The sequence below is a fragment of the Megalobrama amblycephala genome, linkage group LG8 (genome assembly GCF_018812025.1).
Source record: "Megalobrama amblycephala isolate DHTTF-2021 linkage group LG8, ASM1881202v1, whole genome shotgun sequence".
NCBI lineage: Eukaryota > Metazoa > Chordata > Actinopteri > Cypriniformes > Xenocyprididae > Megalobrama > Megalobrama amblycephala.
The window spans coordinates 21,860,974-21,877,934 of record NC_063051.1 but is presented as its reverse complement, the minus strand read 5'-3'; the positions used below and the strand labels follow the sequence as shown (position 1 = coordinate 21,877,934).

General features: G+C 36.0%; 1 protein-coding gene across 3 annotated transcripts in view; it reads left to right on the top strand.

The window, feature by feature from the left end:
* The first annotated feature begins 417 nt into the window (after positions 1 to 417).
* brinp3a.1 (bone morphogenetic protein/retinoic acid inducible neural-specific 3a, tandem duplicate 1) overlaps positions 418 to 16,961 on the top strand; it is a 45,601-nt gene continuing 29,057 nt past the window's right edge. Inside the window, exons 1-2 of one of the 3 annotated variants that reach the window (XM_048200070.1) lie at positions 418 to 552; positions 7,850 to 8,124. In XM_048200070.1, coding sequence (XP_048056027.1) covers positions 7,895 to 8,124 — 230 coding nt within the window. In that variant the 5' untranslated portion in view covers positions 418 to 552; positions 7,850 to 7,894. Of the gene's footprint in view, positions 553 to 6,651; positions 7,189 to 7,849; positions 8,125 to 16,961 lie in introns of those variants that run through there. The other 2 variants (XM_048200071.1, XM_048200069.1) reach the window with 2 other exon arrangements.

Sequence of the window (16,961 nt, the reverse complement as noted above, 5' to 3'; positions counted from 1 at the left end):
ATGATATCATGGATCATGTCAGTTATTATTGCTCCATCTGCCATTTTTCGCTATTGTTCTTGCTTGCTTACCTAGTCTGTTGATTCACCTGTGCAGATCCAGATGTTACTGGCAGCCCTTGTCTAATGCCTTTCATAATGTTGAGAACATGGGCTGGCATATGCAAATATTGGGGGCGTACACAAAAGTGACATCCCGGCGCACTCGGTGTCCAAATTCAATCACTCGTTATCATTCACTCCTTCAAGTGGATTATTGGAGTAATGTAGGTAGGGTATAGCGAATGGGGGCGATTTTGAACACAGCCCTAGTCATTCATTCATTGTCATGGTTAATGATTAGTTACACACCTGTTCGATGTTACATTGATTATCTTCCTCAGTGTATTTAAGCCCTCAGTTCTCCTCTGTTCATTGTCTTGCGTTAACATTCATTTTATTTGATTATTTGTTCATTCTGCGTCACACATCTCATCCTTGGATTCAACTACACGGCAAACACGTGTCACTTCCATTGCAAGTCCTCACTGTATCCCAGATTTTTGCACAAGTGGTCAGTAACTTTTGGTTAATATTAATCCATAAATACTGCTGATTGAGTTTAATTTATATTGAACCCAGAATATTCCTCTACTAAACTTCCAACCCCATCATCCCTATTTTGTTAATCTGAATGATGAAGCATTTTGTGTTCCTAACTGTATTGTAATAAGACTTAGTGCTAGACTTAGTACCATCGGACCACTCGTACAGTATTGTTTGTTTTCTAGTCACAATATGCGTAGTGCTAGTCTGTTAAGGACTCAGTTGTTTTTCAGTTTTTTTTTTTTTTTGGCTGCATTGTAAAGGATAGCGAGCCAAACTAAGAATGCTGCCAGCCTTTTCATTGACAGAGATTACTTAAAGACAGATGGCAAAGAAAGATGATGTTCAAACTGAGATCTTTATTAAACGGTCCTTTAATAACTAAGCCTCTCATTTGGCAAGATTTATCGTTTGTTTGAGAAGATTATGGTGTTATTATTTTGATCTTTATTCTAAGAGAAACATTTTATCTGCTATTTAAGCAGGAAAAGCGATAATTATGTCACATTTATCATGCATTAGATGTCAGTATTGTTTAGTAATCTTATTAAAATATGTGTTTGCACTAAACAAATTTGCAAATAGAAAAAAGAATGGTTGTTACTTCAGTGTTTATATCGCATTTTACTGAATTTCGCTCTTGAAATTGACACTTGTTTTAGTGCAATGGTTCTCAACTGATTTTGACTTAGATTATACTTTGCAGAATTACAGATGAAATCGGGACCCACACAGTACCAATCCTGTTTAATGTTATATCCTCATAGCAAGTGAACCCAAATTAATTGTAGCCTGGGCCATATTTTATTGTTTTGAGGATGAGAGCAGACTGTGTGACATGCTGGAATCTGGAAGTGACAGATGATTATGGACTAAAATACTGTAGAGATTGATTGAACATACAACCGTTGACGTCAGCAGTAAATGATGGGCAGCACTTTCTCCTCCCTTTGAATAGTTTATAAGCTCTATATGATTAGTTTTAGTTTAGTATTTTTTTTTTTTTTCCTGTTGCATGAAACTCTGACCCAACACTGTTCTAGTGAACTGTATACCCAGCCATACATATCTCAATTTCTTTCTATTGTCATGCTAATGATAAAGCTATTATATGAACGAACAATATGGATAAAATAAAAAGGAAACTCTTGAGCTATTTTATATTTTCAGACTGATGTCCACCAGGCTCACCCTCTGGACTGTGCCATTCATCAAGCAACTACTACAATTCATTGTGCTGCGATATGCCATTTTCTATCAATGACCTGTACAATCTGTTCATTCCCCAGACAAATGCCACCAAAAGTCCTTTTTAGTCCACCTTATTCAAGCAAAAAGTCACGCCGCAAGTAAGAAGGGAAAATTGTGTTGCCTCTCAACCATGACAGAATCTAATATCAAGATGGATCTATTTTGAGGGCAGAACATCACACAAATAATGCATCTCTTTAGTGGTTTATTAAAAAAAAAAAATTCCATTAGCAAATGACCTGAGGTCTGGAATGACAGTACTCTCCTTTTTATTCTTTTATCCATCCTTTTTATCTTATTTATTTATTTTTCCAACAATAGGTTGACTTGTTATTTTTGAATTCTTTAGTTTTTTTCTTTAATAATATTGCTTTCTATTGAGCTATCTTTTTCAACATACAGTATGTCAGATACTGTATCATCTTACACTAAGAGGGGACAAATGTGATACAATTTATTTTGTGCATTACATGTAATGTTATGAAATTGATCACACATCTACACTGTAAATAAAGAATTGTTGGTTTAACTTAAAAAAGTAAGTTACCTGGTTGCCTTGAAAATTTTGAGTTCATTGAAATTAAAAATTTGAGTTAATATAATGAAGGCGATTGGTTTTGTTGATTTAACAAAAGAAAAAATGTTATGATAACAAATTATGAAAATATTTGTTTACAGTGTACCATAATCTAAGGTGAAATATGATTGGATGCTTATTTATAGGAATTTACAAAGGTGCTATTTAGCATTACAATATTAAAATATAAAATAATCCATGCAGTGATAATTTCATGCTTGTACACTGAGCTAACAGAATTAAGACTTTATGATTTTCACCCCTTTTTGAGGCATACAAGCATTTATAAACCCATTGTTTCTTTATAGGATTCTGATGTTTGCAAGCTAGCTGTTAAACAAAACCACTTACAAACTCGCAACGCTGGGGATTGATTTATGGGCCTGCACATTGACCACGTGGCATTGAAAAGGGGGGGTTAATGTTTTTTTCAGACATCATCATTAGACATTTCTAGCTGTAGCAATGGTGCTTGTTACTGTGAAACAAAGCTCATATGTCAGAGTCATTAGAGAAGGAGAGCATGACACTGGCTTGGCCTCATCACTATTCGGGTGATTCATACAGCCAGAAGAGAGTCTGACACTTCAGCTACACATGCAGTGGCTGAGATTAAAGCTTCACACACTGCTTATGACAATTAATAGCCTGTGAAGCCTCTTGGTGCCAACATGCTACATTGATAAACATCACTTTTACGTGGTTTCACATAGTTAGTTAATATATAACGTGCATCTTCAAGCTAATTATGCAAGCGAGAGCAGAAGTGTTTGCAGGAGTGAAATTCTCTTGCCTGCAATTACATTTTCCAAAGATTCTCATGTTTTCACAGTCTAACCTATTTACAGGAGCCATTGTAGGGCAGAGTGAGGGAGAGAGAGAAATGAGGAAAAAAAGCGAATAAGCATAATGCATCCAATGAGATATGCAGAAATACCCTGCCTCAGCTGTCATGATGGTAGCTAATTAAAACATTATCTTTAGTTTGCTTCCTTGATTACTCTTCAACAAGACAACACATCACTGGCTCCATCAAGGCTGCATTTTAAGTGAATATTTACCTGTTGTAATGACTTCCTGTCTATGCATTGATAAATGTCCCTGCTTTGTCATCTCAAACACTATACCACGATCTAGATCTCAACTCCGCCTACAGCAGTCGACTGGTTTTAAAGAGTGCCTTCTCAGCTTTGTCAAACAGCTGTTTTCTACACAATCCACTGATCTGCTGTTGGTCCTGTGGATGGCTTTTCACTATCCGCATCATCTGAAAATATCTCGGCAAAAACGGTGCTGATATTTCTCTCACTCTCTCACTGTGTGGACTTGATTTGATTTTGTCTTTGATTTCTTCTCCTTCCTTTCCTCCCAAGATTGCTCATTTCCTCACACGGTCGATCACTGCGAATCAATTGGAAGCCAATGTCAGACTGTTTCTGCTCATTCTTGTTTAAAACAGATGTCAGCATTGTCAGTCCAGTGTACTCCTTTGATAATCTGTTTTAAAGGGTTAGTTCACCCAAAAATAAAAATTCTGTCATTAATTACTCACCCTCATGTCGTTCCACACCCGTTAGACCTTCGTTCATCTTCGGAACACAAATTAAAATATTTTAGATAAAATCCGATGGCTCAGTGAGGCCTCCATTGCCAGCAAGATAGTTAAAGGTGCCCTAGATTCAAAAATGTAATTTACCTCGTTCAAGAGTTCAGTACATGGAAAAGACATACAGTGAGTCTCAAACTTCATTGTTTCCTCCTTCTTATATAAATCTCATTTGTTTAAAAGACCTCCGAAGAACAGGCAAATCTCAACATAACACCGACTGTTACGTAACAGTCGGGGTGTACGCCCCCAATATTTGCATATGCCAGCCCATGTTCCCAACATTATGAAAGGCATTAGACAAGGGCAGAACGTCTGGATGTGCACAGGTGAATCAACAGACTAGGTAAGCAAACAAGAACAATAGCGAAAAATGGCAGATGGAGCAATAATAACTGACATGATTCATGATAACATGATATTTTTAGTGATATTTGTAAACTGTCTTTCTAAATGTTTCATTAGCATGTTGCTAATGTACTGTTAAATGTGGTTAAAGTTACCATCGTTTCTTAATGTATTCACGGAGACAAGAGCCATCGCTATTTTCATTTTTAAACACTTGCAGTCTGTATAATTCATAAACACAACTTCATTCTTTATAAATCTCTCCAACAGTGTAGCATTAGCCGTTAGCCACGGAGCATATCCTCAAACTCATTCAGAATCAATGTAAACATCAAAATAAACACTGTACTTACGCGATTAGACATGCTGCATGACAAACACTTTGTAAAGATCCATTTTGAGGGTTATATTAGCTGTTTGAACTTTTTTTATGTTGTTTAAGGCAAGCGCGAGCTCTTGGGGCGTGGAGCATGAGATTTAAAGAGCCACACACCCTGAATTGGCTCATTTCTAATTATGCCCCAAAATAGGCATTTAAAAAAATGAATTAAAAAAAATCTATGGGGTATTTTGAGCTGAAACTTCACAGACACATTCAGGGGACACCTTAGACTTATATTACATCTTTTAAAAAAAAGTTCTAGGGCACCTTTAACTCTTTAACATATTGACATATTTAAAACAGTTCATGTGACTACAGTGGTTCAACCTTAATTTTATGAAGCGACGAGAATACTTTTTCTGCGTCACATGCTTTCAGTGAACAAGGCTTCATTATGTCATAAGTGCTTTGAAATTTCAATGATTCACCACTGGGGGGTGTGACTTTGGCAGTTTGATACACGCTCCGAACCACTGATTCAAAACAAAAAGATTCATAAAGCTTCAAAGCTTCATGAAGCAGTCTTTTTGAAATCGCCCAACATATTGTTGAATAAAGTCGTTATTTTGTTTTTTTGACGCACAAAAAGTATTCTCATTGCTTCATAACATTAAGGTTGAACCACTCTAGTCACATGAACTGTTTTAAATATGTCTTTAGTAGCTTTCTGGGGATTTGAATGTGTTAATTATCTTGCTGGCAATGGAAGCCTCACTGAGCCATCAGATTTTATTAAACATCTTAATTTGTGTTCCGAAGATGAACAAAGGTCTTGAGTAATTAATGACATAATTTTAACCCTTTAATGATAAACTTCTGCTTATTACACTGTTTGATATAAAATAATTTAAAGTTAATAAACGTAATTTCGGGAGGAGTATGCCCATCTAATCTTCCAATTAATACTAAGGTATAAAACCAGCATCTTACCTCTTCCTGTTGTTAGTTCTTTTGGCATCCCTCCTCCTCCCCTTCTCCTCCTTTTGTACTAATTTTGCCTGTTATAGGGGGGCAATCGGAGCTCGAGTAGGATATTCTTTCCGAGCCCCTCTATAGCAGACAGCAAGCCAAATCTGTTTACCACTTACGCTAACATTACACAAACTTGTGAAATACTTATTCAAGTTTGCATCTGCTACAGGTCTGGATAGAGGTTTTCAATGTTAATTGATCTAATTAACCAATGTTGTGTGCAACCTTATAGGGTTAGGTAGTTTTAAAAAGACTTACAGTGCAATTATTTTTTTTAGAAATGTTGATTTATGCATAATAATGCAAAGAGACAAGCCACCATTGCATGATTTCTGTTTTGCGATACATTTTCATGTTCCCTTGATATGTGTTAACATACTTTATTAAACCCACAATTTTTATGTAAATCATATTGGTCAGTTTTGTTGCAATATCACAATTGTATGGGTGTGTAAATTAGTTTCCAGTTTTTTTTTTTTTTTTTACATGTGTCTAGTGTACCATGAAAAACTGGCAATTTGTTAAGAAATATTTTCTTCTTCATTCTCTTATCAAGTTATTCTCTTATAAAGTTGACTGTGACAGTTAACAGTGATATATATTTGCAAAAAGTTACAGAGCTCAGAAGTTACAGCACAACAGTGATGTAACAGTAAACCCAAAACACCTCAATTCGAGCCATTTTCTAGTTTACGGCAGTTACGGATGTGAGCCTGATAACGACTCGAATGAATAATACAATTTAGATCTTGTAGCTCGAGTACGCTACTATTTGTATCATAAATGTCCCATTCATAAATAAGTATAATATTATTTTCATGACAAGCACATAATGTTCAAACTCACCCTGACAAAGTACATTCTCTCAGCAGCCTAACCCCGCCCCTCTTGCTCGCGAACAGCCAATGAGGAGTGGAGGAGGCTTGTCTCTGAAATAAATTGGATATGTTCATGGTGTGTATGGGAACCGTCGAGTTTGAGCATCCGACATACGCGCAGTTGCACAGAGTGGACCTCTGGAGTCTACATTTACATAGTGCTTCTTGGGCACCGGGTTAAGTTAATACATCGAGAAGAAACGGTAGACTTTAATCGCGTCAGTCGTTAATGGTTATGGGATTGCTTCAGCGTAACTTCCAATTCATAAGAGAGCTGTCTACTTGGAGAGAGAAGAGTGAAGACAGAGCGACCGCTTCTCCTCGCTTTAGTTTTTTTCTTCTGTTCACCCGGATTATACGGCACAAGACGTTGGAAATATACACTATAGTGGAAGCAGAGAGTTGGATGCTGGGGTTCCAGGGCTCTTCTCGCATCGCGATGGTGTTTAAAACAAGTTGAACTGAGCCAAATCTTTAAAGGTCACCCTCAACAATTTCCCTATGCTTTGCGTTTATAATCATTTGCCTCTAATAGTAAAACTGTAGAGGTTTTTGACTTCAGTGGTTGAAACATCGGACAACTGGACAAGGTAAACTTACTATAACTATAGTAATTAAATTAATCTACAAGTATAATTAAATATTTAAAATAAAAAAAATTGAAATAATAATTGAAAATACTCATTACAAGCATAATATTAACATAATCCTATTATTTGCAATATAGAAATGCATGTGACTTAATTTTATTGATGAGAAGAATGTTTCTAAAGCCCAGTTTAGATGGAAAATGGCAATGACAATGTATATGACTGTGTAAGGAAATATATTTGAATAGCTTAATTCTGTTTTTATAGGCTAAGTTAAGTCAGGGGTTTTCAATCTTAAAAGACCCAGGGACCCCCCAACCAGATTCTCAGACAACCCAAGGACCCCCGCCTTTAAGAAGCTATATTTTCTTGGTAGCACTTCATAAAGGCTTTCATTAAAAATAAAAACTACCATTACTAAACTATTTATCGCTTAAAAGAACAATAGTAAGAAAGTTCAAATGAGATAATAATTAAAAATGTCAGAAGAATTTACACTTTATATGTCTAAATCTTCTCCACACGCCTCCTAGACTTTAGGTACCCCAGACTGAAGATCCAAGACTTTAACTGTCTTTACAGCTGTGTTTGAAAAAAAAAAAATAGATGTCAGGAAACAGTTAGTATACTTGAATTCACTTTATTGTCTTTGTTGTTTCAGAAGGCAAGGAAAGTTCGGAGAGAATGTCGAGTCGCAGGGTGAAGCATGAGCTGCCAGTGTACTGATTTTAGACTGGCGTATCTGATGAGTCTATGGGTGTGTGTTGTACTAAGCCTTCACTGCTGGGTTCTAGCCCCTGTGGCAGCCTCCCATGATGCCGCTGGTCCATTTGGGTGGCTCCTTTCAGATAAAGGGCCTTTTCATCACTCACAGGAATTTGCAGAATTTGTGGAGCGTTATCAACAGGGCTTCACAACCAAGTACAAGATTTACAGGTGAGTTGGATAATTACTTCTGTTATTTATTGCCATTGATGTGTAGAATGTGTTGGACTTAATGATATGCCAAATATATGGTGCTTTTTCGTTTGTACACATAACCATTTAAATGGAACATAAATGGAAGCTGGCTCATTTTGCTTACTGGTGTGCAAACTTTCACATGGAATAGAATAGAAAAGAACCTTCCACATGCAAAGTGCCACATGGTTGGACTAGTGGAAAACGCTGATGTAGATACAGCTATGCAATATAAATCAGAGTATGTAAATATATATATTACTGATATGTTGGGTAAACATTGTGTGCACAAGAGGAGTTTTTAAGCAACATGTCTGCTGTTTTCAAGTTTAAAGTCTAGTTTGAAACTTTTAATGCCAGATTATTAGTTGCAACTGATGTGAGGTGAGGTGTTGAGGGAAGTTGTGCTGAGTTAGAGCTGAGGATTAGATGAAGTGATAAACAGCCCAAAAGGGGAGGAGAGAAAAGCGGGAAAAGAGTTGGCTGAAATGAACCTGACTGACACGCTCATTTGGCAGGGCTGTTGGACCACGCTGCCAGGCACAGATGGAGATGGCAACATTGGGGTTAGTCAGACGCTCTCTCCTCAACATACGTGTGTATCTGTGAATGCTCCACTGGCTTTATTTTTTGCTAGAGACAGACTATAGGAGTCAACAAAAGTACAGTTGTGCTTTCTCAATGTCAGATCTCCCCCTGCTGGTGGAAACCGGCAGCTTGTGTGTGTGTGTGAGTGCGTTTCTAGGTACATAATTTTACTTCGCATGCTAGGCAGGGCTCCTAGCCCAACATCCCTTGTGCCTGAATTACTTTTAAGTACCTTGCTCTGCGTTGCAGAGAGGGACATGTTTGCATCTGCTACAGATCTGAGTTGAGAGAGAATCAATTCTGCTTCCTGGCCTCTTACCACTCTTTGCCTTGTATGAGACATTTGAGGAAAGATAATGATGTGTGACATTGGAACAGTTTATAAGCTTAAATGTGTGTGTGCGTGTGTCAGACATTCTGTCATGTTTTCTTTGAAAACAGAAATGCAGTGTGTGAAAAAATTTGAGTAGAAACAATTTTCTCTCAGAAATTGCTAGTTGATTTCACAAATAATTACAAAGAAATGACAAGTAACACTTGATTAAACATGAATTTTTTAAGTAGAAAGACTGAAATAGTATTTTCTTGTCAAACATACTCCAATAGTGTTTGCTTTATTGACAACTTCTTTTTTTTTTTTTTTTTTTTTACAGTCCAGTGCTGCTTTTGACTCAAAACTATGTTCATTATACGATCGTTTTAAATAAAACTGCAAAACCTGAGCTGCTGTCCCACCTGCGTGGATGTAAAATCCGTCAGGATAATAAACCCCCCCCCCCCCCCCCCCCCCAAAAAAAAATTGAAAAACAACAGCATCTGCAGTTTGTTTGCCTTTGTGGAAACACACCTAGGTTGTTACGAATTCATAACTCGCTTGTGGTAACATAGGTAGGTGTGCGGTGACATAGATTGAAGGTAAATTTGTGTCAGATATTATATTCTCATTCTCCCCATTTACCTTCCACCAAAGGTTGAACAGAGCCCAAGGGTACAGTAAAAACTTAGTAGTGTCTATCCTTCCTGTCAGATGCATGAAAGGGATCTCATAAAACACCAGACATATGCTTCCTGACAAGTGTATGATGGGAGGGTTCTGCACGAGAGGGTGGGTGGGTGAGGCGGACAAGCCGATGGCAGTGGAAAAGGTTGCCGGAGCACATATACGTGCTCGCTTGTTCCTCCCGGAGATGCTAATAGCAAAGCTCCCCGAGCACAAGGTGACAGCAATTGTCGGCTTAGCCAGAGCTGTGTGAGCAACAATGAGGATAAGCAGTAATTCTCCCACGCAAACACTGTCTTGCTGAAGTTTTCCTGCACTCTGGAATGGAACTTAAAGTCGACAGAGTCTGTGACGTTTTTCATTTTAGAATTAGACAGGACATGTGTACTTTGAGTCCTTTACTGGAATTAAAAGTATTAGGATTTAAATACATCTTACTCGTACATTACAAAAATACAACATGTATGGCTGTGTTTAAAGATTTCTAAGTGAGTCCCTGATATTTAAATCAAATATCTTAAAACATTTGCTTTTATGTGATTGTGTTGATGGTGGTGCACCACTTTATTACCTTTTGCTTAATTAGTTAGTCATTACTTCATTATACAAGACCGTAAAGGCTATATGTGGATGTAAACAAAAGAAGTTCATTTTTGTTAAAGCTAATTAAGGGACTTAGTTAAATTGTAAAATCCATAAGGTTAGGTCTAACATTTTTTAATGTAATTAATCTTAATTTAAATGTAGATTTGTAAAAATCTAAAAATTAAAAACATGAATAACCACAGCACATACTCAGACTGCTGCTTTTTCCAGCACAGGGTAAAGCTTAGAATGAGGACGATGTTGAATAAATCAAGATTTCCAATTAAGAAAGCTTTTGAAAGGGTTTAAGTGGAATAAATATAATTGAATTATCATGCATTCCTAAACATGTAAAAGTCATAAGTGTTATTAATGCCTGAAGCATTAGAGGTCTATTAGCCTCTGGAATCTTCTGCGTTCAAATAGCTTTAGACGGAAAATGTTTAGCCTAACGACAATAATGTCTGAACGTTCTCCATAAAAGCCTCAGATCATTGATTGCTCAATTAGTGGCTCTACATTGTGCTATTTTAGAAGGATATTTAACTTAATGCCATCGTGTGTCTGCTGTGTACAGGACATTAATGACAGCTGGGTTCTGTAGAAATTCTTTGAACCACTCTTATCAAACGAATATCTCGGTGTTGTCCTGAAAATCAAACTGGAGCAAAGACTGTGATGCTCACCGGTGTGGAATTTCAAATTAAACACATGAAGGGCTTCCGGTATGGCATACTTGACATGTTTTTTTCTTTTTTTCTTTTTCATTTGTGGAACGAAATGGTTGCATTGCACACCTCCTTTATACCGTTGGATTTATTTTGCCCTCATTATATAGATTTTTTTTCACCAGTTATATGTTACCAAGTAAGTTGAATATGCTGTTAAAATAACAGTCCTTTATTGGCACCGATGGTTCCATGAAGAACCTTTAACATCCAGGGAAACTTCTACTTTCTTTAGATTATTTAAATGTTCTGCACTCTAAGGAAAAAATGGTTATTTTAACAATTCACTGAACGGTTCTTTGGGTAACTACAAATTATTCTTCTATGGCATCACTGTAAAAACTTAATCTTCTCTTCATCTTAATTTCATTCCAAAAGCATGATTATGAGTGTGATATTGCTTTTATATAAAAGTTATTTAAACAAGAAGTTAATTTCGAATGACTCACATTTTAGACACAATGGGCCTCATTCACTAAACACGAGCAGAACAAATTTTTGTGTAAATCATTCGAAAGCCGTTCTTTTCGGTTTCGTGAAAATGTTATATTTTTAAGTGTTAGTTGGTACAAAAGAAATTTTACACATGCTCCCTACCATGTGTAAATTGTGCGTAAAACATTCGAATGTTCTGTGTTCTTTTAGGCAAACACTGCATTTTGATGAACTATGTACCATAATAATAGTTTGATTGCCCTGTCTTTTTGCCCTTGTGTTTTTTTTTTTAGCTAAGAGCTGAAAACTGACAGTTGAAAACTGTTCAACTTTGGGTAAAACGGAGCGCTATCACTGTCACTTTTACCCAGCTGTCCAATCACAGTGGAGGAGGGGTGGGACAAATACTACAACAGCTGAAAAACAATGAAGAAGTTAATATTTCTGGTTACTGCAATTTTTAAATGAACTAATATTCTTCAAAATGAGATGCTAGTTACACATTACTGCCTGGCATATTCCGTATCATCTAGGGCTGGACGATATGACCTAAAATCAAAATCTCGGTTAACTGAACATTTTACCTCAATTACGATTAAGGAACGATTATTATTATTTTTGCCTTCATAGTTCACTTACAAGGTTTGTACTGTAAATATGCTTGACTATTAAAGGTATATTTCTCCTAATGAAAGAGTGCTCCGACATAACAGCTCACTTTCAGTAGAATTTTTTACAGATTTCTGCTCATTGTAAATCAGATACAGATAAATTAGCACAGTACCAGACAGTACATTTATTTGAATGCATTAATGAGAGAACGACTGCGTGTGTTAATTAGTCATACCATCTCTCTATTAATTGTGAAGCTGTGGGTTGTAAGTAGTTACTTCAAAAGTAGAAAATATATATGCTATAACTTTTGAGTTTCTAAGCTACACAATGCCACAATGCATCAGCGCAGTAGCTCAATATAAGGATACACATCCGATGGTATAAAAAAAAGGGCAAGCCTTAAAACACATACAACAGACAAAGTTTAGTTAAGACGCAAGTGAAAAAGTTATCCCACTTCAGGGCTCGCCGCTCGCACGCTATCTGTGTGTGTTGACTCTGTGTTTGAGTTCGCCTCCATGTTGCTTCCATGCCGCTGACTGGACGGGGGAGACTCTTGACTACACACGTGGAAGTATGTTTTTAAGGGTAAAGTATTAACAGGATTGAAAAATCGAAATAACTGACATGGGAAAATTATGTCGGTTAGAGGTTCTGAATTTCAGTTTTGAATACTTTTCGATAAATCGTCCAGCCCTAGTATCATCAAAGCAACTATAGCGTCTCAGCTGGAAAAGCTGCGCCTCCAAAGCTCTCTTAAACGCCACCAGCTGGCCGTTTTCAGAAGAGCGTCTGGCATATTTTTAGCTGGTTAAAAATTCTTTGGAGGACACACATTAATTGAATATTTATTGTTGAGCATATGGCCATTTAGTCTCTTTAGCATTTATAATATATACTTGAGCCAAACCTGAGAAGGAAGTCCAGAAGATTCCACAGCGTTCCTGGACACGTTATTTGCGTAGTTGTAATTCATAGGTGGGGATTATGCTGAGAATGAGTGTGCACGTGAATTTACTCATATTTACGAAAGTTTCATGAATGAGGCCCAATATGGCCAGTTATGTTTGCATCACCAAGGGAAGTAGTTCCAAAAGTAATCAAATCAGCTAACAACCTAGATCAATATTAGGTGAATTATGGTAATCTAGAACATTGTTTGTTTTGACCTTTACAATTTACTTCCATTGCCACGCCCAAAACAAATAGGGCATTATTACATGACAGCCCAGCTAGAATATGCTAAAGCTAACTAATTGATTGTAAGCAAGAAATGTAGACAACAGAGACTGGGTTTCTCAGAATACCCTAATTCACCCTATATAAGAGAACGAGAGAAGGTGGGTGGGAGTGAGTGAGAGAGAGAGAGATCGACAGAAGGAGAGGGAGAGAGAGAGATATCAGGCTAGTAGCGTCAGGCCCTAGCTAATCGTCTCATTATTTATGTTTCAAGACATGTATATCCCCTGAGTATGCTTGCACTTGCATTGGAAACACAATCAAGGACAAAACACCTACTGGCTGCTCGGTCATTGCTATGGTAGATTGTTTTCCTAGTTCAGTTTATCAGGGCCAGAGCTCGACTAAGAGAGATGAGCTGTTGGACTTCCCTTATGGGAGTTGAATGATGGAATCGCACAGAGGTGCGTATGTTAAGTCATATCTCACAACTGACAGGAGTGATGATGACTGGGGCTATGATGGCTCAATATTTCAGTATGAAGAAATACTCTTTGAATAAACAGCAAATGTCCTTTGTTAACCAATTAGCTCTAATTTTAGTTCCGGAAAGTTTCTTAAAGTCCTAAATGACTCATGCCGTGGAATGAGTGAGGCCCTAATGAGCGTGTTTACATCAGATTAATGTTAGCATGAAGAAGTGTTTGATAAACACAACTAATGAGGTGTAGCCTCAGCTCTCAATTTGCTTCAGGTTAGTCTCGAATTGAAAATCAAGTTAAGACCATGATATAAACACAGCTGGTAGTTGGCAATAAAGGGCGTTTTATTGAAAAATATTTAAAAAAAATGTTATTTGACTTGAAGGTGCCAAACAACAAAATAATTAAATGATTTATTAGAATCTCATACATATTTTTAAAGGGTCATGAGACAAGAAGACACTTTATTTTTAATATAAGCAGTTTATAATATACACACTGTTTAAAACTGTTTGGGGTCAATAAGTTTTTTTGTTGTTGTTGTTGTTGTTGTTGTGAAAGAAGTAATACTTTTATTTAGCAATGATGTATTAAATACTGTCAAAAGTAACAGAAAAACATTAATAATTTTACAAAAGATATCTATATCAAGTAAATGTTGTTATTTTGATTGTTTCCATAAAATATTTGGCAGCTGTTTTCAACATTGGTATTAAGAAATGTTACTTGAGCACTAAATCAGCATATTAGAATGAATTCTTGTGGATCATGTGACAATGAAGACTGGAGTAATGGCTGCTGAAAATTCAGTTTTGCAGTCACAGGGAGAAATTGCATTTTAAAATATATTGAAATAGAAAAAAGTTATTTAAAATTTTAATAATATTTCACAATATTATTTTTTACAGTATTTTTGATCAAATAAAAGCATTGGAGGTGGCCATAAGAGACTTCTTTTAAAAGTATTAAAAAATGAGTAACACTTTACAATAAGGTTTCATTATTTAACATTAACTAAGAATGAACATTATGTCTGCAGCATTTATTAATCTCAGTTAATGTTAATTTCAACATTTACTTGTACATATTTAAAAGTAAAAATTGTATTTGTTAACACATACTTACTGCACTGTGAACTAACATGGACAAACAATGAACAGCTGTATTTTTATTAAATAATGTTTACAAAGATGAACAAATACCGTAACAAATGCATTGCTCATTGTTAGTTCATGTTAATTAATACATTAACTAATGTTAATAAATGAGACCTTATTCTAAAGTGTTACCAAAAAATCTTACAGAATATTCTGTGTCAGCAGCAGTACCTCTCAATACTACTTATGAGAACACATGGCTATTACCCTTTAACTTTAGCACTTGATCCACCAATGCCATTCATAATCGATTGTTGCAAGAAGTGTGCATCTACATGGCTTTCTCCGTGAATGCTGACAGACCACCAGGCTTTCAATCAGAGACTGACACCTTTTGACATGTTTTTCTGTGCAGAAAGCATTTGTTACATGAGTTTCTAGATTTATGGACTGTTTGAGTTGCAGCCTGACTCTGATAGTCTTGGACACAAATGTGAGTGTGTTAAATGATTAAACCACTTATAGTATAGTATATTTGTCGGAACAGCCTCAAAAGTTATTAAAAATGCAAAATAACATGTAAATATATTTTCAATGCAGAGCACAAGTATAATTGGCATGGCTTTACAAATGATAAATGATCTGTGTAATGAATTTCAAGCTTATAGAATATTACTAGTCAAAAGTTTGGGGTAGGTAAGATTTTTTTTTTTTTTTAATGTTTTGAAAGAAATGTTTTATTCTTACCAGGCTTGCAATTATTTGATCAAAAATACAGTAAAACAGTAATATTTTGAAATATACAATTTTAAAATAACTGTTTTATATTTTAATATATTTGTAAAATATTCCTGTGATGGCAAAGCAGAATTTTCAGCAGCCATAATTCAGTGTCACATGATCCTTCAGAAATCATTCTAATATGCTGATTTGGTGCTCAAGAAACTTTTTGTTAAAGGTGCCCTAGAACCAGTTTTCACAAGATGTAATATAAGTCTAAGGTGTCCCCTGAATGTGTCTGTGAAGTTTCAGCTCAAAATACCCCATAGATTTTTTTAAATTAATTTTTTTAACTGCCTATTTTGGGGCATCATTAACTATGCACCGATTCAGACTGCGGCCCCTTTAAATTGCGTGCTCCCTGCTCCCGAGCTCTCGACTATAATACAGTGCATTTACAAAGTTCACACACCTAATATAACCCTCAAATGGATCTTTACAAGATGTTCGTCATGCATACTGCATGCATGCGTCGGATCATGTGAGTATAGTATTTATTTGGATGTTTACATTTGATTCTGAATGAGTTTGATAGTATGCTCCATGGCTAATGGGCTAACATTACACACTGTTGGAGAGATTTATAAAGAATGAAGATGTGTCTGTGCATTATACAGACTGCAAGTGTTTAAAAATGAAAATAGCGACGGCTCTCTTGTCTCCGTGAATACAGTAAGAAACGATGGTAACTTAAACCACATTTAACAGTACATTAGCAACATGCTAACGAAACATTTAGAAAGACAATTCACAAATATCACTAAAAATATCATGTAATCATGGATCATGTCAGTTATTATCACTCCATCTGCCATTTTTAGCTATTGTTCTTGCTTGCTTACCTAGTCTGATGATTCAGCTGTGCACAGATCCAGACGTTATACTGCCTGCCCTTGTCTAATGCTTTGAACATGGGCTGGCATATGCAAATATTGGAGGCGTACATATTAATGATCCCGGCTGTTACGTAACAGTCGGTGTTATGTTGTTTTTTGGAAGTCTTGTAAACAAATGAGATTTACACAAGAAGAAGGAAACAATGGAGTTTGAGACATTTCCATGTACTGAACTCTTGTTATTCAACTATGCCAAGGTAAATTCAATTTTTGATTCTAGGGCACCTTTAATATAATCAATGCTGAAAACAGTTGTGCTATATTTTTGTGGAAACTGATAAATTTTTTCAGGACTTTTTAATGAATAGAAATTTCAAAAATACAGCATTTTTAATCAAAATATTTTGTAGGATTATAATAAATTTACTGTCACTTTTGATCAATTTAATGCATCCTTGCTGAATAAAAGTATTATTTTAAAAAATTAA